The sequence below is a fragment of the Haplochromis burtoni genome, unplaced genomic scaffold (assembly GCF_018398535.1).
Source record: "Haplochromis burtoni strain Fernald_Lab_line unplaced genomic scaffold, NCSU_Asbu1 Contig_858, whole genome shotgun sequence".
Lineage (NCBI taxonomy): Eukaryota > Metazoa > Chordata > Actinopteri > Cichliformes > Cichlidae > Haplochromis > Haplochromis burtoni.
This window is the reverse complement of record NW_024583219.1, coordinates 1-27509: the sequence shown is the minus strand read 5'-3', so window position 1 is coordinate 27509 and position 27509 is coordinate 1. Positions and strand designations below refer to the sequence as shown.

General features: G+C 42.0%; 1 protein-coding gene across 1 annotated transcript in view; it reads left to right on the top strand.

Moving 5' to 3' along the window:
- The window catches only part of LOC102307644 (cadherin-12), a 35045-nt gene extending 8030 nt beyond the window's left edge, over window positions 1-27015 (top strand). Inside the window, exons 4-13 of the mRNA XM_042215886.1 lie at window positions 7283-7407; window positions 9192-9361; window positions 12476-12595; window positions 14680-14847; window positions 14981-15168; window positions 21122-21375; window positions 21832-21968; window positions 23376-23497; window positions 23890-24004; window positions 26679-27015. Coding sequence (XP_042071820.1) covers window positions 7283-7407; window positions 9192-9361; window positions 12476-12595; window positions 14680-14847; window positions 14981-15168; window positions 21122-21375; window positions 21832-21968; window positions 23376-23497; window positions 23890-24004; window positions 26679-26950 — 1671 coding nt within the window. The 3' untranslated portion in view covers window positions 26951-27015. The remainder of the gene's footprint in view (window positions 1-7282; window positions 7408-9191; window positions 9362-12475; window positions 12596-14679; window positions 14848-14980; window positions 15169-21121; window positions 21376-21831; window positions 21969-23375; window positions 23498-23889; window positions 24005-26678) is intronic.
- The last annotated feature ends 494 nt before the right edge of the window (window positions 27016-27509 follow it).

The following is a 27509-nucleotide window of genomic DNA, read 5'->3' as shown; positions in this document are numbered from 1 at the left end:
TACTACTAAAAAAAAAAAACAAATACCAAAAAACTCTTTGCTGTTGCACCTGTTCAAATTCTATCTAATCAGCAAATCACATGGAAGAAACTGAATACATGTAAGTATTTAAACATAATGAAGACAACCTGGTGATGCACAATAGAAGCCAGTACAGATGATGAACACCCTTCCTTGTTGACTTGAAGTCCACATCAGGGGTAAACGTGTGAAAAACCAAGAAGATAATTAAACCATATTTGGAGATTTGTTATACTCCTGCTACTTTATAACTACTACTACACAGCTGGGCAGCCCAACTTTACTTACACAGAACATTATGACAGATGATCTCCATCTCTCTGTCTTTTTCTTTCCTTTAATGGAGATGGTCCTCTGTGGCTGAGTGCATCACTCTGGTTACCAATAGAACAAGCTGATTTTAACACATTGCTTCATTACAACATAATAGTATCAAAAGGTTGCACCATTTCTTGTCTAAATGAAATTTGCCCATTTCTAAGCCTTGTTTGGTAACGGTGCAGCCGAAGACAGCGTAGGCCCCGCTAGCTGTTCCCCGGCAGACTGTCCCGAGCAGCTGGGGAAAGAGGGCGGCTGGGTGATGGTGAGGAGGAAGCATAGTCTTAAACAGAAGCCCCAGGTACACCACCAACCATGTGTCTGTTTTTCCCCACTCGGTGACACACCCGCCGGGGGTCAAACTCTGGTAATTGGTGATTCTGTTCTCAGACATGTGAAACCTTCTGGAGGAAACCTGGTCTTGTTAGGAGAGACGGCATCCATCCCACTTTGGATGGAGCAGCTCTCATTTCTAGAAATATGGACAAATTTATTAAACCCCCCAAAATATGACTATCCAGAGTTGGGACCAGGAAGCAGAGTTGCAGTCTTACACGCCTCTCTGCAGCTTCTCTCCTCCTGCTACCCCCCCAAAAACCCATCTCCATAGAGACTGTGTCAGCTTCCAAACAGACAAAAAACAAACTAAAAACCAGCAACAAACAACTTAAACATAAACAATCACAAAGAAAGAACAATACAGTATCCACATCTGAACCAAAGAGTAAAACAGTGAAATGTGGATTATTAAATATTAGGTCTCTCTCCTCCAAGTCTCTGTTAGTACATGACTTAATAATTGATCAACAAATTGATTTACTCTGCCTTACAGAAACCTGGTTGCAGCAGGATGATTATGTTAGTTTAAATGAATCAACACCCCCGAGTCATTCTAACTACCAGAAACCTCGAAGCACAGGCCGAGGGGGCGGTGTGGCAGCAATTTTTCACACCAGCTGATATCGTGGCTCAAGAGTTGGGAGTTCGCCTTGTAATCGGAAGGTTGCCGGTTCGAGCCCCGGCTCGGACAGTCTCGGTCGTTGTGTCCTTGGGCAAGACGCTTCACCCGTTGCCTACTGGTGGTGGTCAGAGGGCCCGGTGGCGCCAGTGTCCGGCAGCCTCGCCTCTGTCAGTGCGCCCCAGGGTGGCTGTGGCTAAATGTAGCTTCATCACCAGTGTGTGAATGGGTGGATGACTGGATGTGTAAAGCGCTTTGGGGTCTATAGGGACTAAGTAAAGTGCTATACAAATACAGGCCATTTACCATATATATATGTGTGTGTGTGTGTATATATATATATATACACACACATACTTTTATGCATTTATTCATCAAGATAAATCCAGCCACTTCGCACATAGGATTTGAATACAGATTGTTTAGATTACAGTTCTGGCTAACCAGCTATTGGCTGATATGTAGTTAAAGCTGTAGTGCTGTGTGTGTGTCTGTGTGTGTGTGTGTGTGTGCGCGCATTCCTTCTTCTGGAGGATTTGTGCTCCTCCCAGTGACAGCAGGTGTCTCCCCTCATAATCAGCTTTGCAGGTTTTAAAGAAGAAGAAGAGGGGAGCAAATAGGGCTGTTGGGCAGTGTTCACACTGTGTGTGTGTGTGTAAGAAAACTACTGATTGTCGTGTTACTCCCATTGGGGAGGGTGTGCACTAAGTGTGTTGTTTAGCAGCAGATGTCAGTGGACTCTGGTCGTCAGTTTGTATTACTCTGCTTTCCTTTGGAGTTGTTTACTTTTGTGTTTATTTATATACTTTCATTTATTTATACTTTTTTGTGAAGCATCTTTGAGGTTCTTGACAGGGGTTATACAAACCTGAGTTAATATTAATTTAATTGTCCTTGCTGAAATACACAAGGCCTTGCCTAAAAAACAAAAAACAACTGGATTCTAGTTGTTCTACGGATTTTTGGTCATATTCTTCATTTCAGTGCATCAAATGTTCGAAATTGGTGAGCACTGATTTGGAGCTCTCCTCTAAAAATCCAGGCTCCTGTAAGAGGAGAAAATGTGAGGCCTTCCCTGAAAAAGTAGTGTTCTTTGCTCTTGTATATACCTGTCAGCACTTATAGTTGTCAGTTACATAGGCGTTGATGCGCACCAGCTCCCCCCGCCCCCCCCATCAACACCACCACTGGGTATTAAGCCGAATAGTCCCTCTCCTTTGTAGTTTTCCAAAGAGAATTTGAATTTGTCTGATCACTGAACTATTTTCCACATAAGCTTTGTACCAGAGCAGACGATGGTATTTCTGGATAATGTTGATCTCTGACTTCTTGATACCACAGCAGAGCTTTAAACAGCAAACTGTGTTCATAACTGATGCTGGAATCGTGCTGATGGCCTGACGGCTTTCAGTATTGGTTTTTAGCCTCGTCAAGATTCTTGGACTCTTTAGGTCATTTTGTACGGTAGATGATGAGATTTTTAACGTCTTTGATGTCTATTTTAAATGATTCAAAAATAACTTTTAGGCAGAATTATTTCAGATTGGTTCACTTCTGTCCATCATTACTTATGATTTCTTATAATTGTCTCATTATAAATATTGTATATGTTTTCCTGTTGAGAGAAGAAACAATTCACAGATAAACATATCATGTTTTTATCATTGCATTCGGCTGATTTACATTTTACAACTTTTTTGGACATGTGGTTGTAAGTGGTTGGTTTATTAGCTCGTGTCGCTCTGAGTTTCATGCATGAACTGTTTTTGTCTGACACAGTGATCAGTGTTTGGAACTTAAACGTGTGCCTCAGTACTGGTCTACCCCCGCTCTGTAACATCGTCACATTTCTACTGCTAAAAATCACCTGCAGCTGATCGCTGAATATCTAGGAGGGACTTCATTCCACAAACTGACTTGTTGCAATGGTTGCAACTTATTACAGTTTATTACGCCAACATCTTAGCCGACTGGTTATTAATTAAACTACAAAAGGTCTAAATAGATCCTCATTGCAGTGGAGCCCACTGGTCAGTTAGTTGTTGACTTTCATATTTCATATATTGAACCCCTTTTAGATAAGTGTAATGCCCTACACAGTAGAGCACAGTAGAGCTTGTTTTGAAAATATTTGTTGACTTTATATTTAATATGGATGATTTATTTGGAAATAGTGTTAGTTAGTATAGTTATTGTAGTATATATTCTACAAACAAGAGATTATTCTGTTGAATGAGAAATTATGTTGTTTGATTAATACATTAATACATTAATACATTGTATTATTATTAGGCGTGGGACTCAATTAAAACAAATAATCTAATTAATTAGAGGCTTTGTAATTAATCATCTCGGTTAATCACATTTAATCGCACAAGAAAATATTCCTCAAAGTGCAAATGTTTTTTTTTTAATTTAAAAGGGTTTTAGTGGGCGACAGAATCAAATAATAAACATGGACATGAATATTGGAAACTCAAGCTCTTTACATTTCTGGAAAAAAAAATCCAGGCTTAAAAATGAAGCGCTGTTTTAAGTACTTTAAGTATATTTTCAAAATGGCTTTGTTTTTAAATAATAATAATAATTTCAACATGAGTGAAGTTTAATCTTCTTAAAAAAATAAACATAAAAGGTTATTTGAGCAGCTTCACCTTTAAACTGAGTAACCTGAGCCAACATTATTTTGTACATTAGGCTAAAACTGTGAACATAAAACATGTGGCTCCGGCGGTAGAGCATCTAATGATTGGAAGGTTGGTGGTTCGATTCCTGGCTTCCTCCTAGTCTTCATGCCAAATATCCTTGGGAAAGATACTAACCCCCTGTTGCTCATCCATTGTATGTTAATGTTAGATAGGCACTAACAGCTTAGAAAAAGTGCTTGTGTGATTGGGTGAATGAATTAGTTGTATAAAGCGCTTTGATGCTCAGAGTAGAAAACCACTACATAAGAACCAGTCCATTTACTCACAGTACCTCCATGCTTATTTACTGTCCGTCTCTTTCAGCCAGTTACAAACTAGCCTGTTCACGTGTTCAGAGCAGCTTTTTGTTACTATGTGACCTGCAGGTGAGAACAGTCTGTCACATGGGACAGAAGTGGCAGGACCAATCACAGACAGCTGTGGGTGGGTCCCTGCTCGACTGGACCACCACTGCAGCGGGCAGTCTGTCTGGCTGATGGTGGATTCTGCTCTGTGCAAACTCTTCCTCATCAGAGGGGAGGAGGCTCTTTGTCTCTGCTGGCTCTTTTGTGGTGCCATCTTCACACTGTTCCTGCAGCAGGACCTCAAGGCTGCTCCAAACCTCCTCTCGCCCTCTCCTTGCAGGACACTTTAAATCCTTAAAGTGGGTCAAGCACAGCAGCTATCTGGCGTGTAGCTCACTGATGGTTGAGTGTAGCTACACCTTTGGGAAGGCAGTCTTAAACTTCACCATGTAGTTTGGGTCATCATCAGAGACCTCCATGTTGTGATGCAGGTGGCAGAAAGCAGGTAACACCACTGAACATCAGACAGACGTCTCACCTCCAAGAAGCTCAGTCACAAACCTGTAGTAGACAGTTCAACAAAGTAATTATTAATCTACACAATAACTGTCAACTGTAGAGCTTTTTGAAGAAACAGTAACAATAAGTAAAAAATGGTTTTATTTACCTGCATGGCTCAAGTGGCTCTTTGTGTTGCCCCAGTCTTGTTTGCTCCTGGTGTAGTTCCTCCATATTAGCAAGGCTGTCTGTAATCTCATGTTGTTTGCTTTTCAGTGTCATAAAGCTGTTGAACTTTACTTGAAATAGGCAGCTGGAAAGCTGGATCACCTGACGCCAACTGTAGCACATTTTCTAACCCGCTATCTTCTCCCACTGATAGTGGTCTACAGACAGAGCAATCCATTTTGCGAGAGAATTTGTAAGTTTGTCCGATGTTGACTTGCTAATTTTGGTCCTGATGCCAGGTATTTCATCATGTTTCGGCTGCTGACACCTTTTCTTGTTACTGGGACTGCTAGCGCTAACAGCTCCCACAGTTTCTGTGCTCACTGCAACATGTTTTGCATTTAGATGATACCGTAAGGTTGAAGTGCTTCGGTGGTATGCAAACTCCTTTTTGCACAGTTTGCACATAACCACGCTTTTATCAAGGTTCCATTGGATAGTCTTTAGAAATCAAATTAGCCTCTGATCAGTCTGAGGTGACGTGAGCCGGCTCCTTATTGGGAGCCATGCGTTTTTTTTCCTTTTTCTCTCTCTCTCTCTCTCTCAGCCTCTCTCTCGCACTTTTTTCCGCTTCACTCCGCACGCGAGCCTTGTGCCTTAAGCTGGGCAGAGGGGGGAGGGGCCGTAGTTACACTCAGTAGCACAGGAACAGAGCGGGAGGGAGAGAGAGAGAGCAGGGACAACAACATTAGAAAGGTATAGTAATCATCCACAACTATTATCAGTTGCAGATGATAAAGGATTCACAAAGTTTATTCATGCAGGCCCATATGACAGAGAATGTGCATCTTCTTTTTGTTTTCATATTTTAATTTATATTTAATTGTGTTGTGGTTTGCAGTGTTTTGTGTTGTTTCACTTTAAATTTGTTTAAAAGGAAAAAGCTGAAAATTTAAATAGTTAAAAGTTGAAATGTGAATAGTTGGTTTTTGTATTATATGATTTATTTATTACATTTTGTGTGGAGTGAATAAATAAAAGTATATTTACGGTGGCCGCTAGAGACAAAGCACATACAAAACACAACAGAAGTGCTTCAGGACGCTAGGCGCAGTGTTACCTGGTGGCTACACAAGCCAGCAAGTACCAACGACCGGATTTGGTGTGTGGTAGTAACAGGTAAAATAAACATTTTTTTTAAATTATTTGAATATATGTGAGTGCTTGTGTATAAATACACAAACAATACACATATGCTTTCAATTGTGTAATTTAAGTGATCTAGGTAGCTCTGTTTTGGAAGTTCAGTTAATGCTAGAAATGTGTTTTGGAGTTTGTACGTGCTTTGACTCTAGGGGCCACCGTATATATTTATATATAAACATATATAAATAAAAAGACTTTTTTTACATTAGTAATTACTTTTTTGCATAATTTTATATTATTGTTAAAAATAAATTAGTTAAAGCAACAAAACAACCTGAAGAGCTGGTTCGGAGCCGAAAGAACCGGAAATCCCATCACTATTCTTTGTAGCTCTGATGTGTACATCAGTGTAATCGGTCTACCAGGAAATGGTGCATTGACAAACGTTCCTCTTTGCTTGGAATGCAAATATGTCAAGCCAGTGTTATTAAATGCGTTATTTTTTTTATGCGTTATATTTTTCAAATTAATTAATCACAGTTAACGCTTGTTAACACTGAACTCATTCATCTGTTACAGTGTTAAACCCAAATGTTTCTAGTTAGCATGGGATTTGGACTAAAAATGGCATGTTAGTGAAAAATGTATATTTGACAAAGATGACCCAAATAAACCCAAATAAATGAAAAAAAAAACTGTTTTAAATGATGATTTCATTTGCAAACAAAAAACATTAACCCAAGTTAGAGCAGTCTGACTATTCTACACTGACCTCTGGCATCAACGTGTGCAGGAAACTCCCAGCAGATCAGAGTTTCAAACTCCGGCCCTCGAGGCCTGCAGCAGATAGCAGCTTCTGAAATAAGCCCAGCCCACCTCACTCCCAAACTATGCCACCTTCATAGTCACTTAGATCACTCTTGTTCCACTTCAGCAGCTTATACTGACCAAGTCTACATGCTTACAAACAGATACACATTACACACTATGTCATGCTGATTAGATACTTGCATTAACGAGCAGCTGAACAGGTGTACCGAATGCAGGAGCTAGTCAGTGTATTCATATCGTTCTCATAGACAACAAATGAAGACTGATGCAGTTAATGTGCATATCATCTCCTAAATAAGAAAACAATACAGTATTTGTGATGCTTTTCTGACACATAATTTCCTCTGCAGCTCCACACAGAGATGGACCAGGGAGATAATGCAGTGAAATATACACTCTCAGGAGAGGGAGTGGGGTCTGTCTTCACCATTGACCAAATGACAGGAGATATACATGCACAGGTGGTGCTTGACAGGTCAGTACCTCCCAATAATAATGTCTAAACTGACTAAGCACCTGAAAACAGTAATATCTAAGTAGGAACCTAGAGAAGGCACATCCTCCCAAACTGTTTTTCTCAGGAGTTGCAATGGACGGGGAAGTGAGACTTGGACAAATCAGAATCAACCTTTTTCTGTCAGAGAGATGATTGTGTCCACAGAGATGCTGTCTTTGGCTGAGATTTTTTTTAAAAACGCACAAAAGATTCAAGGCGATTTTTTTCCCCCACAAAACAGGCTGAGGCTTGATCAACTTCAGCTGAGTCACCTGAGCAAGAATGTTTGATGTTCAAGACCTGAAACAGCTGCTGCCCTCAGGAAACATCACTGAACATATGCATTAGCTTTAAAACTGCAGATGTGTTATTACAACTTTCTCCTGAACTGTCACTGCGGGCGGCCAGCTCTGTTGTTTGGAGACTTTGGGAGTCGTTGAAAAAAAGACCAATCATGAGTAGCATCTGCCTTCAGAGTTTCTACGGTTGCGGCTCGAGGGCTTGATAATATTCACATGCTGCCATCACATTGTGTTGCAGTCATTCGTTGCATACAATACACAGTAAAACTGTCAAATTTATATATTGATTCTATACAAAATCAGCACGCTCTAAAGAGTGTGTGTGTGTGTGTGTGTGTGTGTGTGTGTGTGTGTGTGCGTGTGTGTGTGTGTGGTGTGTGTGTGTGCGTGTGTGTGTGTGTGTGTGAGTGCGTGCGTGCGTGTGTGTGTGCGTGTTGTCGTGTGTGTGTGTGCGTGTGTGTGTGTGTGTGTGTGTGTGTGTGTGTGTGTGTGTGTGTGTGTGTGTGTGCGTGTGTGTGTGTGTGTGTGTGTGTGCTGTGCTGTGTGTGTGTGCTGTGTGTGTGTGTGTGTGTGTGTGTGTGTGTGTGTGTGTCGTGTGTGTGTGTGTGCGTGTGTGTGTGTGTGTGTGTGTGTGTGTGTGTGTGCGTGCGTGTGCGAGCGTGTGTGTGTGTGTGTGTGTGTGTGTGCGTGTGTGTGTAAAAGAGAGAACCCATTCCACCTAAACAGGACACATTCAACAGTGGCAGTTGTTTTGTTGTTGTTTTTGCTTTTTTGCAATTGCAGGTTTTTAATCACATGTTTACTTTTGTAGCTGCGTTGCTAGTGCAGTGATCTTTTATTAACAGTGGGGCAGCTTTCCAGCTGTCTTCATCGGCTCTGCACCACACGCAGCTCTCTCGTCAGGTCCCCGCATCTGACTGAAATAGGAAAGGCACGGGCAGGTCCGCCTCCCCCGACACCACACCCTGAACCCACTGCTCCACCCCTCCCCTGCAGCTGAGCCATAAACCACACCCCTCCACAATTAAATAAATAAGATATTGTTGGATATCTTAATGTCACATTAAAATTCAGAAAATCATATCATAAAAGAAAGTTCCTCTTTGATATGATGATAAACTAACTAAAATGATAAACTAAGCTTTGCACATGAACAACCCCCGTAAGTATAAAACTGTGACTATGCCAATAAAAGTCTACCTTTATTCATGCATTTGCATCAACAGACGAGCATTTCTATGGACAAAACACTTTCCTGTCCCAAAATTGAGTCACTACTTGATCTACAGCACATCTAATATTTCCATTTTCTTTAACAGTCTGTTTGGCAGCATGAGTGCAGCCTGACATGGAATCAATGCTGAGACACCATGAGACTCATAGCCTGAACACATAATCATATCAGTTGAGTATGTGCCAGTGAATTCAGTGTGTGTAAATTTAATACTTGATGTTTTGCAGGGAGAAAAAATCGTACTATACGCTGAAGGCCCAGGCTGTTGACGTTCATACAGGCATCCCTCTTGAGCCAGAGTCTGAGTTTATCATCAAGGTGCAGGATATTAATGACAATGAACCTCAGTTCCCAGATGGACCCTACAGCGCCAGCATCCCAGAGATGTCCCCAACAGGTAAGACAGCTACAGGCTCAGATGCAGTAGGTGGATGAAGAATTTAGATAGCAGAACTCATAAAGCTAAATGAAAGTCTACACTCCTTATCAAGGAAAATATATTTTAGGTATAAAAATATACACAGTGCACAAAAATATATTAAAAATGAAACCAATTTTTTTAGACAGGACAGTCTCTCGTAACAAGACTGGGTTTTTCCCAGAAACTTTTCCAGTTATCTACATTGTGTTTTAGACACAACTGAGCCAGCCAGCAATCTAAGGAGATCTCCTTAGATTGCTGGCTGGCTCAGGTGCAGCTGAATCTGTCACCCCTGGTCCGATAAGGTAGGGGATAGTGAATACTGTGAATGTAATTAGCGGGTGAAGTTTTTAAATCAACTGGCTCCACAGATAAGCTACACACTGTGGAACAGGAAGCAATACTCTGCTGCAGAGAGCAAACACCAAGTGACAGCGCCACTGTCTCTCTACTGTTTTCTTCTTCAATGCCATGTGCCAAAACAATGCAGAGCGGTTACCTACTCCCACAGAGCTTAATAATTCTACATCTTCCCTGCGTACCACTACTGTAGCTCCTCTGAAAAAGAAAGCCCGATTCCCTGGTATAACCGTCAAACATGCACCTTAACACAGAAAACTTGTAAACTGGAGAGAAACTGGGATCTTATTTAGAAGATCATCATTTAGCCTGAAAAAAACAGTTTGCTGCTCTACAGAAAAAAACTTCTGCAAAGCTAGAACGTTTTAGTATCCATCACTAATCGAAGAAAATAAGAACAACCCCAGGTTCCTCTCCAGCACTGTAACAGGGCTCGCAAAAAGTCAGACCTCTGTTGAACCAAGCATTCATTTAACCTTATCTAGTAACAGTCTTCACAAATAAAATTTGAACCATTCATAACCATCTCACAGACTTAGATTTATGTTTAGCTACTTTCAGCACCATTGATATTCATTTAGACTCTTTTTCTCCATCTTTCTAAATTAACTTCAGTAATTACTTCCCCCAAACCATCATTGTGTCTTTTAGAACCCATTCTTATAAGACGTCCTAAAATTAATTACTTCTTCAGGCTATGATCAACCTATTTATCAGATTTTAGGTTTCAGAGCTCAGCACAGCACAGAAACAGCTTTAGTGAAGGTTACAAATGATCTTCTTATGGCCTCTGACAGTGGACTCATCTCTGTGCTTGTCCTGCTAGACCTCAGTGCAGCGTTCGATACTGTCGACCATAATATCCTATTAGAGTGATTAGAACATGCTGTAGGTATTACAGGTACTGTGCTGCAGTGGTTTGTATCATATCTATCTAATAGACTCCAGTTTGTGCATGTAAATGGAGAGTCCTCTTCACACACTGAGGTTAATTATGGAGTTCCACAGGGTTCAGTGCTAGGACCAATTCTGTTTACATTATACATGCTTCCCTTAGGCAGCATCATTAGAAGACATAGCATACATTTACACTGCTATGCAGATGACACCCAGCTCTATCTGTCCATGAAGCCAGATAACACACACCAATGAGTTAAACTGCAGGAATGTCTTAAAGACATAAAGACCTGGATGGCCGCTAACTTTCTGCTTCTTAATTCAGATCAAACTGAGGTTATTGTACTCGGCCCTGAAAAGCCTAGAAATATGGTATCTAACCAGATTCTTACTCTGGATGGCATTACCTTGGCCTCCAGTAACGCTGTGAGGAACCTTGGAGTCATGTTTGACCAGGACATGTCCTTCAACGCACATATTAAACAAATATGTAAGACTGCTTTCTTAGGGTGTGTTTACAAGATCAAATTATCTGATCTTTCTTTTTTTGTTCTCCAAAGTCTTGGCATACATCCATCCATCTATTTTCTTCTGCTTATCCGAACCAGGTCATGGGCAGCTTAACCCAGAAAACCCTCCGCTCCCCAGCCATCACATTCAGTATATCTGGGAGAACACTGGGGTGTTCCCAGGCCAGCAGAGTGATATGATCTCTCCATTGTGTCTATCCTGGGGCCTCGTGGAGACATGCCAAGAACACCTTAGCCAGAGGTCACCCAGAAGGCATCCTAGTCAGATGCTCAAACCAACTCTAGCTCCTTTTGATGTGGAGGAGTAGTGGCTCTACTTTGAGCCCATCTCAAAGGACTACAATGGTATACTGTCCTCCTCACTGTACCCACGACCCCATCTTACAATCTCCCTGTAAAATTCCTCCAACAACTGGGGCAGCAACTCTACCCTGACCCTGGGAGGACACTTCACCCTTTTCCAGCTGAGGACCATGGCCTCAGACGTGGAGATGCTAATTTTCAATCACGTCACTTCACTGCAAGCTGGAGGCCACAGCATGATGAAGCCTACAGGGCGCATCATCTGCAAAAAGCAGATATAAGATTCTGAGGCTACCAAGTTGGAAGCCTTCCACCACTTGGTTGGATCCTGTCTGTAAAGACTATGAACCGAATCAGTGACAAAGGGCAGACCTTCCCAGGGAGGCTAAGGAGTGTTTAGATCTCCATGTGATGTTGCAGAAGTGTGTGAACCAGAACAGCCCTACAATATTCAGGAACTCGTGGCAAATGTCACCCACCCCTGGGGCCACCAAGGAATTACTGCATTATTGAACTACATCAGTGAACTCAGTGATGGGCAAGTTGTGCCCATTTTTCCCACATTCTGTTTCCTTTATAGAAGAATTAAAAAAAATGTCAGTATTGTCCTCTTACATATGGTGAACCTCAGTAGTGGTTCACTTCCACGGCCACAGACGCATAAAATCAAACAGGCTGCAAACATTTGTGAAATATTGGGTCATTCTCTGGAGCTCAGTGAATTCCAGTGAGGTACCATGATAGGATGCCATCTGTGCAACAAGTTAAGCTGTGAAATTTTCTCACCAATTAATATTCTACAGTTAGTGATTAGTGGTATTATAACGATGTGGAAGAGAGTAGGAGTGACAACAGCTCAGCCACAAAGTGACAGGCCAAGTAAAGTCACAGAGCACGGTCAGCAGGTGTGTAGCACGCAGACGTCGCTGCTTTTCAGTTTCTAGAGAGAAACGTAATCTGTATTAACATAATCTGTGCAAACATGTTTGTGTTTGTTTAGGAACCTACGTGACACAGGTGACTGCCACAGATGCAGATGACCCCACGTATGGCAACAGTGCTCGCGTTGTCTACAGCATCCTTCACGGCCAGCCCTACTTCTCTGTGGACCCCAAAACAGGTGACAGGACAGCAGCTGGAACGTTTCTGTTACAAAGCAAGAATAATTGATACAGTTGTACTAACAGAACTCAGACGTCGCATGAATTCAGTTCACTTCATGATACCTCACGAGTTACTCCCCAGTCCTACCCCTGAATGATAAAACAAGCACCACAAAGACAAGTTACCATGGAAACATGAGCTTTACATTGTGACTGTTTCTATTGCAGGTCAATGTAAACATAGACCTGCAATAGAAACATAAGCGCACACATATAGTGAAAAAACAGCAGCTTTTGTTCCTGTAAAGACCTTTATTGGGAAAAAGCTGCCGGGCGTCCTTCATCAAACTGCACGTTAAACTCATTCAATTCAATTTCAATTCAATTTTATTTATATATCGCCAAATCACAACAAAAGTCGCCTCAAGGCGCTTCATAGATACAGAGAAAAACCCAACAATCATATGACCCCCTATGAGCAAGCACTTTGGCGACAGTGGGAAGGAAAAACTCCCTTTTAACAGGAAGAAACCTCCAGCAGAACCAGGCTCAGGGAGGGGCGGGGCCATCTGCTGTGATTGGTTGGGGTGAGAGAAGGAAGACAGGATAAAGACATGCTGTGGAAGAGAGACAGAGGTTAATAACAGATATGATTCAATGCAGAGAGGTCTGTTAACACATAGTGAGTGAGAAAGGTGACTGGAAAGGAAAAACTCAATGCATCATGGGAATCCCCGGCAGCCTACGTCTATTGCAGCATAACTAAGGGAGGATTCAGGGTCACCTGGTCCAGCCCTAACTATATGCTTTAGAAGAAAAGTAAACTTTGTAGCTGCTTCATCCACCACAGCAAACATCTACTGTAAAGAAACAGACATTAATATACATGAACTGTTAACTTTAAATTAGATAGCTCACAAAATCACTCATAGCCAGCACTCTTCTTGCCTCCTATTAATTTAAGAAAACCTTCCAAGTAAACAGAGTATTTCTATATATAATTATATATAATATTATGTTTTGCCTTATTTTAGATCAAAAGTCAAATATAATAAAGTATACAACCTTATTATATTAGGTCCGCACCTGCATGTGGGATGATGCTAAATAACCCAACAATAACGTTAATGAGTGTCCGGATCTTGAGTTTCACTGATGACTATGAAAGGATGAAAATGAGCACATACTCAAGCTTAGATGATTAATCATCTTCAGGCTGTTTAAATCAGAGTGCCATACATGTAGTCTATTTACTGATCCTCTGGTCATGAAACATCTGAGCCTATCAGGTCACATCACACGCAGCCATGCTGGGTGGAGTCTAACATTTCTCTGATACAGGGCTTGCTTTGAACAGTGCACTGATGTCTTGATAGACCCTTTTAGTGGTACCTTGATGTTTAAGCTTGTAGTTTGTGGCCCAGCGCAGCGCAGCTTCTTTCTGTGGGAATACGGAGAAGCTGACCAGGATAGTGTGGGGGTTATGACCTTTCACTGGATCTGGAGGTCGGTCGGGGTTTGTTGGACTCTTTCCAGTTCAGATGACGTAGGGAAGACTGGGGCCCATTGTCTGCATTGATACCTCCAACATAAACTTTAGAGGGTCCCTGCCATGTTTGCTCCCTTCAGGAATGTTTAGTATACAGAGATTAACTCTCTGTGAGCGGTTTTCAAGGTCATCATTCAGTGCAGGAACAACTGGTTTTGGTCTTGTAATGGTGGATTTGGCTGCAGTCAACCATTCAAACTTTTCACCAGTTAGAGACGTCACTGTTGTTTGTAACTCGTCTGGGGATGCCTGTAGCAGATTTGGGGGGGAGGGGGATCACTTTTTCACACAGGGCCATTTTGGCTTTTTCCCCCCTTAATAATAAACACCTTCATTTAGAAACTGCATTTTGTGTTAACTTGCATCATCTCTGTCTAATATTTACATTTTTTGTGACAAATATACAAAAAATATTCAAATGTGGGAAGCACTTAGATGCACTGAGGCAAAATTAGGCATAGGCATACAGCGTGTGTAGACTAAAGCCAGATTCATCTTTGTCTTTCTTCTTTGTTATAGTGAGGTCTAAAATGTTAAACCAAATCCTTTCAGGTATAATTCGGACAGCTCTGGCCAACATGGACCGTGAGGTGAAAGAGGAATACCAGGTTCTTCTCCAGGCCAAGGATATGGGTGGTCAACTGGGGGGACTGGCCTCCACCACCATCATCAATATCACCCTGACTGATGTCAATGACAACCCTCCACGCTTCACTAAGAGTAACAAACTCTTAGCAATGTCTAATTTGCTCATTGTTTAAAAAAATCTACTCATTCATTCATTCAGTTACGTTGGACTAATAATAGTGTTTAATTGGTTGTCTCTTTTTACTGATCTTTCTTACTCTTTAAGGTATTTTTAATCTTCATGTACCAGAGTCAGCATCATTGGGTGCAGCTGTGGGACGAATTCAAGCCCAGGATTTGGATGTAGGCAGCAACGCACGGGTGGAGTATGCCATTGTTCCAGGAGATGAGGGCAACGTGTTTGACATCATCTGTAATGGTCAAACTCAAGAAGGGATAATTGTTCTGAAAAAGGTCAATTCACCCTTTAGTGCACGTTAGTTGCTTTCTAAGTGCTTCCTGCTGCAAAGCATTGATCCATTCACACAGCACTTTATTTTATGTCTTCAAGCTGATGATGGAAAGATTGTTTTATGCTGATGCAAAGTTCTTTAAATCATATGAATTTGACCACGTTCACACTGCAGGTCTTAATGCTCAATTCTGATTTTTTGATCAAATCCAAATTTTTTTTGTCTGTTTTTCACACTACGAATAAAATGTGACAGCAAACGCGCTCCAGTGTGAACGGTTCACGGCCCTCAAAGCGTCACACGTGCGCAAAAGAAGACGTCACACACAACACGCTCTGTTTACAGAAGTAAAAATGGCGGCTACAGAGCTAGTAGGTGTTGTTGCAGCAGTCGATCAATTTCTGCACAGTCGTAACCGACAGAATTTTGAAAAATTAATTAAAGAAAAGACACTGAGAAAAAAAAGAGCCTTTGCTTTAACAATGGCCGCCATGCTTTACACTAACTGACCGTCTGGTCCATTGTAATTGCTGTCACTGGGGTAATACCATGTAAGGGACTATTGTACTTTGTACTGTATTCATTCCTTCATACTTTGTGCTCTGGTGACAATTTTGTCATTTTGTTGAATAAAAGACACATTTGGCTGACACGAGTATTTGACCAGGACTATCATCACAGTGATGAGTGCAGGACAAACCCTCTGACTTTCCTGTGAGAGATAAAGACATGGATGTGTACATGAAATGGATTGAAAACATTAGATAGAAAGCAATTATATGTGACCCCTGACTCACTTTAAATAGTTTAGAACAGCCAAAACTACAGACTAGGTTTAGCAGGATTACAATAGGAAATGAGGTGACCGTGGAGTGAAATGGCTGGAAACAGGAAATGAGCAACAATGGTTATTATTTTGTACAGAAATGAAAATTAAATGGTAAATGGCCTGTATTTGTATAGCGCTTTACTAGTCCCTAAGGACCCCAAAGCGCTTTACACATCCAGTCATCCACACATTCACACACTGGTGATGGCAGCTACATTGTAGCCACAGCCACCCTGGGGCGCACTGACAGAGGCGAGGCTGCCGGACACTGGCGCCACCGGGCCCTCTGACCACCACCAGTAGGCAACGGGTGAAGTGTCTTGCCCAAGGACACAACGACCGAGACTGTCCAGCCGGGGCTCGAACCGGCAACCTTCCGATTACAAGGCGAACTCCCAACTCTTGAGCCACGGTCGCCCCAGTAAATCAGACACAAATTCCACAATAACAGCAGTAATAGTAATGATAAGCTGGCATAACAAAAATAACCTACTGAGCTCAATATTTCAATTTTTGGTCATTTGTCAGGTCTGGATTCCTTATTAGTCTAGTCAGGGTTTCTTACTAGTCTAGTTCTTTTTTCCTTGGTTTTGTGGTTTGTGTGTTACCACTTTTAATGAAACAGCTTTTATTTGTCACTAGCAGGTTGCCCTGCAGCGAGATGGAAAAACCCCCCCGATCTTACACACATAACATAGACATCACACGGGGTTACAAGTCGGAGATCGGTAGCATTACAGAAAAACACTGAAATGTACACAACAACGGGAAGGTACAAGAGGAAAAAAAGAGACCTCCACTCATGCTGTGCTTCCATGGTAGGACAGCACGAGAACAGGAAACAAAAAAACTCCTCTGCACAAAAGCACATAAATGTCCACAGCACAACATTATGGAAGACGTGACAAGCCACAGGGATGGGTAGGGGATGAGGAGTAACCCCAGGCAAACACAGCAGCCATCCTACGACGGCGCCGTCATCTATTCGACAGCACGGGCCGGGACCTGCCTCGTGTTCCCAGGGGGCAAGAAGCATCGAAGGCGTTGGAAGGGAGGGGGGATGAGTGAGTGCTAATCAGTGTAAGTGTATGTGTTTGCGTGTCCAAAGTTTAGCTGAGTCAGTGTCCTTCGGCCTATCAGGCTAAGTAAACAGTCCTCCAGCCAATCCAGGTGTCCTTGCATGGGACGGGAAAAATAGCCGTAACACAGTCGTTATCAGGGAGTGATTGTTCGGCTCCAGCCTTGGGCCTGCAGCTGGCGCCATTATGGGGGTCCGCAATCTCGTTGTTGATTTTGTAAATTTCCATGCGAGCAGCCCAGGAGAATTTTTCAGGCTGCCCTAACACTCCGACACTGGCCTCTCGATCTCCCGTTGGAGAGCCGCGAGCCTCCCTATGATGGTATCAAACTTCTGTTCCATGGTGTTGTCATTCTTTTGATTCTGAGACCTCACAGCTGCAGTGATCCGTTCCGCGATGTCTTCCAACTGTCGCTCAAGGGTCTCATTTTGAGCAGGCCTCTCTCTGATGTATACCCCCATACGCTCAATGTTGTTGCTTTGAGCCTTCACAGTCGATGTAAGCATCTCCAAGGTGTTGACCATATTACGTTCGTTGTGAGAGGTCGCGCCTCGTCCCATCGCTTCGATTCCAGCGGGCAGCCTTGGGGGAGTTTGAACAGCCGGTTCCGCTCTCTTATTTCTCCGATAAACCAGGGCTAAGCCAACTCCGATCAGCAAAAACCCTGTTATCACGGTTCCGAATAGGTAGATATCTTCAGCGTCCTCGATCGACAGTCCCGCCAGGCACATGATCCTCCAGTTCTGCCACCCGTCCATCGTGTATCTGGCAGGGAAAGTCCCTCCAGGGCACTCAGGCTCTCCCGAGCCCAGACTTCTCGTTGAGAAAAGGGTGTCAATAGCATTCAGAGACCAGTTGATCAAATCCATAGTTCTCTTTTAGGTTTTAGAGAACAACCGTGTGAGTCTATTCCAGGGAAAGTAATGCACACGAGACAAGACAAGGACATGCCTCTCTTGAGGGAGAGATTAGTTTAGTCTGGGCACAGGCTCGCTACCTCTATCCGGAGAGAATCCAAAATCTTAGTTGCTTTATCACATGAACAGAACACCTAGCCAAAATGACAGAAAATTCCGCACAGACCATCCGAAGCCTGTCTCGTCTACCTTCCACGTGCGAAAAACCAAGCTCGTGTGTAATGGTGGTCCGGTGCTTGGAAGGCGGGACTAAAACCGCTTCCAACAAATGAAATGGCCATTACCCAATGTGATCCGTAAAAAGAAAAATAAAGTTTGACAGAGGATCACACTTCTTTCAAAATAAATTTGTCTTTTCAAAATAAGAAAGTGGAAATACATTTATACAAATAAAGAGAAAGCAAGAAAGAATAACAACAAAAGCTACTGGGTTACATACACTTGTGTGTAAAGCCCTCTATGTGGTTAAGTAGAGCAGAGAAGTGCTAGTGTATATAAGAACCAGTCAATTTATCATAGTTGTCATTACCTGGATCTATAGTACCATTAGAAACCTTGAAGTTGTTTTGTGTCTAAGACTGCATTTTTAATCTGCATAATATTGCTAAAATGAAAAACATGGTGTCTAAGAGTGATATTGAAAAAAATTGTTCATGCATTTATGGATGGAACCATTTTGATTCCCTTTTAAATAATCCTAAGTCCTAAAAGCTATCTGTAAACTCTTCACATTGTGTTCATTGTATTTATTCCACAACCAGTCAAGGCAGGTGTTCATAAAAAACAACTACCTCTCAGATGCATCATTTCTAATTTGGTTTCTTTGACTTCGTCTACGCCTCCATTTCTTCATCTCTCACAGGAAATGTCAGAGCATTTGTGTTCGGCTCTTTCTCAAGGGGAGGTAACATAAATGAGCCCAGAGACGGGGGGGCAGATTAAAAAAACACAAGGTTTATTACCACAACTGAAAACACATAGTGAAACGACTCACTAGGCACTGAGGTACTTCAAACAAAAAACAACTCTCAAATTTTCAAATAACACAAGAACACTAATAGAACACGAGTCATCTCAAAGGCCGCAACTCAAAAAACAGAGGCTCAAAAGGCAGCGGCACAAAGGCAGAGGCAGGAGGGACAGCCTACGTCTGTTCAAGAGAGTCGAACATGAGTGAAGAATCCTCAGCCTTTTGTACTCCCAGGTAAACGCAGGCAGCCGCAGCAGCCAACGGTGTGTGTGGACTGGTCAAATACTCGTGTCAGCCAAAAGCGTTTCTCTATTCTCACTGACAATTTAAAGCATTTAGAACTATGAACCACGTTTGGTAAATGAATTGATTTTTATATAGCACTTTTCTATTCTCCCGGAGTACTCAAAGCGCTGTATAGCCTCATTTACACCCACTTCTAAACTCAAGTGTAAACTAACCAACATTCACACTCTGATGGATGCATCGGAGAGCAACTTGGGGTTAGTAAGGATATTTGGCATGCAGACTGGGGAAGCCAAGGATCGAACCTCCAACCTTCCAATCAGTAGCTGATCTGCTCTACTACCTGGCCAAGGTCTTTCTGTGTGGAGCCTGAATGTGATGCCTGCGGTTGTTTAGGATCTCTCCCAGTACTTTGGCTTCCTTCCACAATCCAAAGATATGCAGTTAGTGGGTTTTGGCTAATTAGTGGTTCTAAATTCTAAAATAACATGTACCAGTTAAATTAAACTACAGGAGAGTCTTAAAGAGAAAAAGACATTTATACAGCATCAAATCGCAACATCAGTCGCCTCAAGGAGCTTTATACTGTAAGGTCGACCCTACAATAATACATACAGAGAAAAACCCAACAATCATATGACCCCCTATGAACAAGCACTTTGGCGACAGTGGGAAGGAAAAACTCCCTTTTAACAGGAAGAAACCTCCAGCAGAACCAGGCTCAGGGAGGGGCGGGGCCATCTGCTGTGATTGGTTGGGGTGAGAGAAGGAAGACAGGATAAAGACATGCTGTGGAAGAGAGACAGAGGTTAATAACAGATATGATTCAATGCAGAGAGGTCTGTTAACACATAGTGAGTGAAGAAGAAACACCCAGTGCATCATGGGAATCCCCCGGCAGCCTACGTCTATTGCAGCATAACTAAGGGAGGATTCAGGGTCACCTGGTCCAGCCCTAACTATATGCTTTAGTGGGGGGGGGGGCATTTTTCTGTCCTGTACAATGAGATGATAAACATGTCAGCCGACTGACTAATTCTACATATACTGTGGTTTAAAATACAGGAATTTGATTGGACTGTTAAATTTAAATTTTAAAGATAAATGCCAGAGATTTTCACTCATCTTTGATGCCATCAAAATGAAGTTCAGTGCTCCCATATTTGAGCACACGTAATAAAAAACTTCACATTGCAAAAGGGAAGTAAAAACATTTTCTTAATGGCATATAGTTTCATTTTACAACACAATTACTGTGAAATAAAGCATGCAGAATACTTTTTAAACAATCACAGTCACATACATGAATAAAATGTCATTTTTATTTAACTTTCACACTGGATTGATATATTTTTTTGGGAACAAAAATTTAATGAATTAAAAACGGGGTGGGGGGGGGGGTACAGACATATACAGTACAACTGTAAACTGCAGTAGCAAAGCAAACATTAGCAAACAAGGCATAGGGACAGCAAAGAAAAGACGCAAAACACAAAGTTAAAACCAATTATTGCCTCTTCCAGGAGATAACTCTGGATGAGAAGATTTTCCAAGCGTCAACAGTCGTGGGTCGAGCTTTATTTAATTTTGCTGTGGTATGTTCAAAACCAATAACACGGATAAGACATCGTCTCCAGAATGATTCCATACAAATGTCAGGACAGAACCATTGCTTTGTAATTGTCTTCTTTACGCTGGATTGATATTTTTGTTTGGACCGCAAAAACAAAAATTTCCGTAGTTATCTTTTTAAAAAGTTCCCAGATGGTCCTAAAATTATACTTCAGAAAGTATTTTAGTTAAAATCACTGTAGACGGCCTGTGGGCGTCCTCTCTCTGCAGACATGAGGTAATATAAGGATTGCTCTGAATTTTTTGCTTCATCTCAGTGGATTTCTTCCCATGTTTTCCAGACTCTTGACTATGAAACCCAAGCGTCCTATACTTTCAAGGTGGAAGCATTTAATGCAGAGCTAGATCCCCGTTTCCTCCATCTGGGGCCCTTCAAGGACTCTGTGACAGTCGAAATTAACGTACTGGATGTGGACGAGCCTCCTGTCTTCACCACGCCTTACTATTCTTTGGACGTATACGAGGACACTCCCCCAGGAACCATCATTGGCTCAGTGACCGCTTATGACCTGGATGCTAGTAGCAGTGCTGTCAGGTGGAAAGCGCTTCACAGATCTGTGGAATTATGTCAACAGACTGTTTATTTTTTTAAGTATTGTTAACAGTATTATTCATTTCCTGGAAGGCTGGAAATTGTAACGATGTTGTTCTACATCATAGTTTGAATTGGATTCTTGTTCACCAAGTAACAGTTTAACCAATTAAGAGAGTTAATTTGTTAAATAATCAAATATGATTCCATATAAAAAGCACGTTAAGAACTCAGAAGTGAAACTATTAATTAATTACCGCGAACTGACAGATCACTGCAGACGTATAACTTTCAGGCAGAAAAAGCTTTTAAAACCAGTCAGTAATATTTTTAAAAGTTCTTTTTTATTTGACTGATGAGTTTATACATGCAATTAGTTTTTATGTCTGGTTGACCAAATTAAATTTCTTTAAAAATGCAAAATGAAGTTAAAGTCCATGGACTGTCTGATGTGTGCAGGTATTCTCTGGAGTGGCAGACTGGCTCTGACAGCTTTTTTGACATTGAGACGGTGGAAGGAATCATATCCACTAATGAATACTTGGACAGAGAGACAGCTGTTCAGCACAATATCACTGTGGTGGCAACTAAACTTAGTAAGTATTCCACACCAATAACTACACACAACCACCAACAGTATACTTGTGTGTCAGAAACTGTACAGACACTAACTGTGCAAACAGGTCAACAGTCATCTCATAACCATCTCATCAACTAAACAAATGTTAGTTAGAAATTCCAACATAAATGTTGAGTGATAAGTTATCAATGGGAGAAAACTTGTATAAGAAAAGTGTTCTTATCAGGGGCACACTATTCACCAAGACTGCATTTTCTTATATAGAAAATCCTGCTTTGCGAGGACCCAGGAGTCGATTTAGAATGAGGGATTTAGTATAATATACAAATTTAATTTACTTTTCAGATCTCACAAACGTAAAAAACATGAATCCTTCCTTTTTTCTTTTTTCAAAGCTTGTTCTTAGCACTGCTGCCTCACAGCTATAAGGTCCCAGGTTTAAATCCACCATCAGGACGTTTAATGTATCATCTGCATGTTCTCCGTGTGGCTGCATGGGTTCACTTTGACTCTGCACTCCAAAGACATGCAGTTAGTGGAGATGGGTTCATTGGTTATTCTAGATTCTTGGTATTTCTCACTGAGTTAGCCCTGCAACAGAAATGTACCAATAATTGTTTCTTCTAGCCAATAAGTGTTTTGCATGTTATATATTTGTCTTCACTGTATTAAGTGACAAGAAACAAATGCAGTGTGAACAAAACAGAACACTATCCCCTCACGATTCACACTTTACATACAGTGATGTGGGAAAAGGGTTCCTCATTTTCTCTTTTTGTGTATTTTTGTATAGAACCGGACCATCGAAAACATCCATAAATTACTACTTATTAAAAACCGCAGTCATCACAGCTTATAAAAATCACTGTCATGTATTGAAAAAAATAAGATCATGTAGAAACTAGAACATAACACTGAGAACAAGTTCATGATTCAGTCCTTTAGATGACAGCGTCTGTAAGGTGAATACCCAGAATGCCTCTCTTCAATGATAAGTCATGGTTTCCACTGTTGGAGGCACTGGAACATGTTCAATGGCACAAAACTGTGATGATGCTGCATCATGTTTCATATCATTAAAGTGGGCTGCTACTCGATAATCTTTATCAAATCAGTAAATAGCTTTTCGATGTTTGCCTTTTCTCTGCGGTTCCCTGTGCTGTTGCACATATATGCAACATTGTGATTCATGCAGAGTTACTTGATTAGAGTTGAGTAAAAACTGTGGAGCTGGAAGTAAAGAAACTTTTGCAGGACACGCCCACAATTGTTACCTAATGTATTCTTTGCAGGTGACCTACTCAAAAATCAGAGCCAAGCTAATGGTAGTTTGAAGCCCACAGGATGTTCGGGTCACACTGGCTGTGATGAATATATTTGGCTGTCACACTAATTATACACGGCTTCATGCTGATCCTCACAGATAATCCTTCGCTGTCTGCAGAAGTGTTAGTGAAGGTCAACGTCCTGGATGTGAATGAGTTCCCTCCTCAGCTCACTGCTCCTTCAGATACATTCGTCTGTGAGAACTCCAGAGCTGGACAGGTATGCTGAGCTACACCACATACAAAGATCTTCATCACAGGTATTTGTTAAATACATTAACTGGGCAATGATCAAGGATTTCCATAGCTCAGCCATGGAAATCCCATGCAGTGTTTGTGCTGATGTTGGTGTAAGAGGAGGTTTGGAACTGAGCACCGGCTTCAGCACTCAGCAACCTTGTCCTGTAACTACGTGATGACAACAATTGTTTTTACTCAACTGAGAATATTTCTGTTTCGTGGGGGTAGTGTGAGGTTGTCATCCAGAGTAGGTGTGCACTGCATCAGCACAGACTAAACCCGTGTGGTGAATCCAGATATTTTCAGTTCACATGTTGTTCTGTGTTTTTCTTGAGTGTGTTTAGCACATAATCTTCCTGTTTTGCTGACCAGGTGATCCAGACAGTTGGCGCTGTGGACGAGGACCAGCCCCCTGTAGGCCAGAGGTTCTTCTTCAAGTCCTCCAAGGAGCTCCGAAACAGAAACTTCACTGTTAGAGATTATGGAAGTAAGTCAAAGAGTAGCGGCTACTAAAGAGTAACTACAGCTTTTGTGTTGTGTGGGAGATGCACATGCATCTCTGAGATCAACCATAAACAGAGTTTTTCCCATTTGTAGTGCTCTTTGTACCTGTGACATGTTTATGGTGCAGAGAGTCTTCAGTCAGATATATCAGCGATGATACACTTCTCCTTGCAAACAGTAGGACTCAGGGTACCTTATCAAGCAGGTGGCTCATGTCCAGTGTGACCGTGTCAGAATTTTTATTGACTGAGCTGCTGATTTATAAACATTTTGATACATGGAGGCTGTGAAAGGCTCCGTCCCACCTGGGAGGGTTAGACCCACCCAGGTGAGTGTGGGCGGTTTGGTGGGGATGAAATGCACGAGCTGCTCCACCGCCGGGAGTTCAGCGAGCCCCAAAATTTTACCGTCAGCGATCTCCAGACCAGAGTAAGACTTGATGGAAACTCTGTGGTGAAAGGTTTTATCCCAGTAACCCCTCATTTCCTGCATACATGCCACGACAGCAGGAATCAGCCGCTTGGTGGAGGCCTGGAGAGTGTCTGACAAGCAGGCAATATTTTCCTGTCAGACAGATCCCTCTCCTCCCCCCTGTCATTCTGCGCTGCAGGCCGTCTAATGGACAGCGTGGCGGCTGCACGATTACGTATCTCATGTAAATCGACCTCACGGGGTGATGGATAGGGTTGAGTTTCCCCGCCGGTGGAGCTGCCAGGCTGCGATGCCTGGGTAGAAGGCAAAACGGCATTAACTTTGTCATCCTTGTTTTCATCTCCAAGGATATCCATATTAACATCCTCTTCCTCATCTTAATTCTTTTTTTACAGTTCAAGAGGTTTTCTCCTCTCTTCAACCAGATATTTAAAGTCAAGGGGCAGATTGAAGAGAGGAGTAAACTCCGCCTCCAGGTCCTTGACCATTTCCCCCTAGCAAGCAGTGGCTTTGCCGAATTTGCCACTGGGATTTTCCTACAGCGATGGGAAAGGAAAGAATCGATTTTTGGGGCCACCACCACTCGCAAACACCACTCCCACTCCTGGAAAAGGAGGGACCCTGTGTCTGTGAAGTGATTGGTCTGTCTTGGACAGGCATGCTGGTAGTTGAGCTTCTGTGATTGTTCATGCCAGAGGGCACTTCCCCCTTAGTGAGATGCCAGTGTGGTTTGGAACAAAACGCGTGTCAACCTAAATAACACTTTAATGTCTAAATATGTCTGTGAAGGTTCTCAGTCATCCAGGTCATCGTAGTCTAAGGAGCTTGGAAAGAAAAGCGTCTGGACTTATTTGAGTTGCTTGAAGACGTTTCACCTCTCATCCAAGAAGCTTCTTCAGTTCCCTGAACATGTTCCCTCTAAGCCTGAAGGGAGAAAGAAGGAACACACACATGTAAAGGAAGCACTCAAAACATGTAGTTATCCTAATTGAGAGTTTATAAAGTCAGCAAAGAGGCACAGAAAAGAAGACCAGACACCAGCGAGGGAGAATAAGAAAGACAGACGCAACAACATTGTCATCCCCTATGTAGCCGGTGTATCAGAGAAACTCAGGAGAGTTTTCTCCAAGCACGACATCCCGGTGTACTTCAGACCCAGCAACACACTCAGACAGAAACTGGTTCACCCGAAAGACAAAACTCCAAAACACAAACTTAACAATGTGGTGTTTGCTGTACAGTGCAGCGAGGAATGCCCAGACCTCTACATCGGAGAGACCAAACAGGGTGGGGCCAGGTTTCACAATGAGCTCACCTGAAATCCTGCCTGATTGGGACCCACACCCATTTTCACACCTTAGCTCATGTGATCATCAGGGGGTCCTTTGTCCCTCTTTGGGGGGAAACTCCCACTGCGTTTTAAATCTGGGACTCTCCACCATTTGACTCTTAGAACTGAAGAAGCTTCTTTAATGTCTAAAAATAAAACTTGTGTTACAGAAATACAGTGTGTCAAATCATGGGCCCCGTGAATAATGGTGCATGAGACCACATTGAAACTGATGTTAAGGACAGTAGCCCCGTCTCACAGGAAAACATGCCTGTCCACCGTGTGCCTCTTCAAAGTGTGAAGTGGACACACATGCAGAAGTTGCGTTACTTCAAATTATATTACCAACTTGTATAAAAGGCAAGAAGTTGGTAATGAGCAAAAAAACATATGAACTACATTCCAGAGTCTGTAATCACCAGAAGGATTACAATTGACGGCTAATATGTATTTACATTAAAATGTATGAATAATATCAGTTGTAATGCTGTCCTGTGATTATTTAATGTTGCCTTGAAATCACAAATCTCCATCTGCTGTTACTGCTGCGTACTGTTACTTATTGTAAATTCTGCATGTTGACCAGCATGCAGTATAACAGTATAACATTTTATCTACTGTCTGTATAAATGCTAAATGATACCAGAGGTCGCAGTTGTCCCTCTGGTCCCTCTTATGCTTTGCTTTTAGGACTAATTTAAGCCAAACTGCCAACTTAGTTGTTTCATTTCAATGAAAACAAGCCTGAGAGTGTTTATACCTGGCTTACATACCAATTATTACCTGACCAGTCCAATTATTAATTAGCAGTAATTATTATGTTACTATGCATGATGTTGTACATAGTTGTTGTATGTAATGTAATAATAACGCAGCATCCCTGTTGATCTTACAGACAACACTGCTGGGATTGTGACTCGACATTCAGCTTTCCAGCGGCGGCTGCAGGATGTCTACATCCTTCCTGTTGTAGTTGAGGACAGCGGTTACCCCGCTCAGAGCAGCACAGCTACCCTGACCATCAGAGTGTGTTCCTGTGAGACTGTGGGCTCACCTCTGACCTGCTCACCAGTGGCCATGTTCCTGCCCGCTGAGCTCAGTGCTCAAGCTTTGTTGGCTATTCTTCTGAGCATTGCTCTGCTGATTGGTAAGCTAGTCTCGCTATAATGTTGTGTCATGTATAAACACTCAAACTCTGGGGTTAGCGCTGCAAACTGCAGTCTTATGTGCAGTATGTTCTGACTGAATTTTACTTTTTGCACTGTTGACATTAGGTAGCCTAAAAATCTTTCTTAATGTTGTTTAATGAAGAAAATCATTCTTGGCACAACAGACCAGTTAATATTTTATTAACCTCCCACCAGGTCACAAGCAAATCAATTTATGTATTTATTTTTTGTTATAAACATTCTGTTTATATTGGACATACAGGTGAAAATACAATGTGCAAATTCCATATGAATATAAGGAGCTCTAAGGTTTTGAGCTTGATGATGACAAACTGATGCTGTACCTGAGCATATTACTCTGGTTCTCATCCTGTTCAGGTAATCTGATGTTTTAAATTAGGGCTGATAATAAACCTGAAGTAGATAAATGAATAAATAAAGAACTTCATCACTTTTACTGCGTACACAGAACTGGATGGCTTTGAATACAATGTTGCTTTTACAAGACTGTTATTGAAAAGCAAAGAAACATTGTTTAGAAAACCTGCAGGATGTGG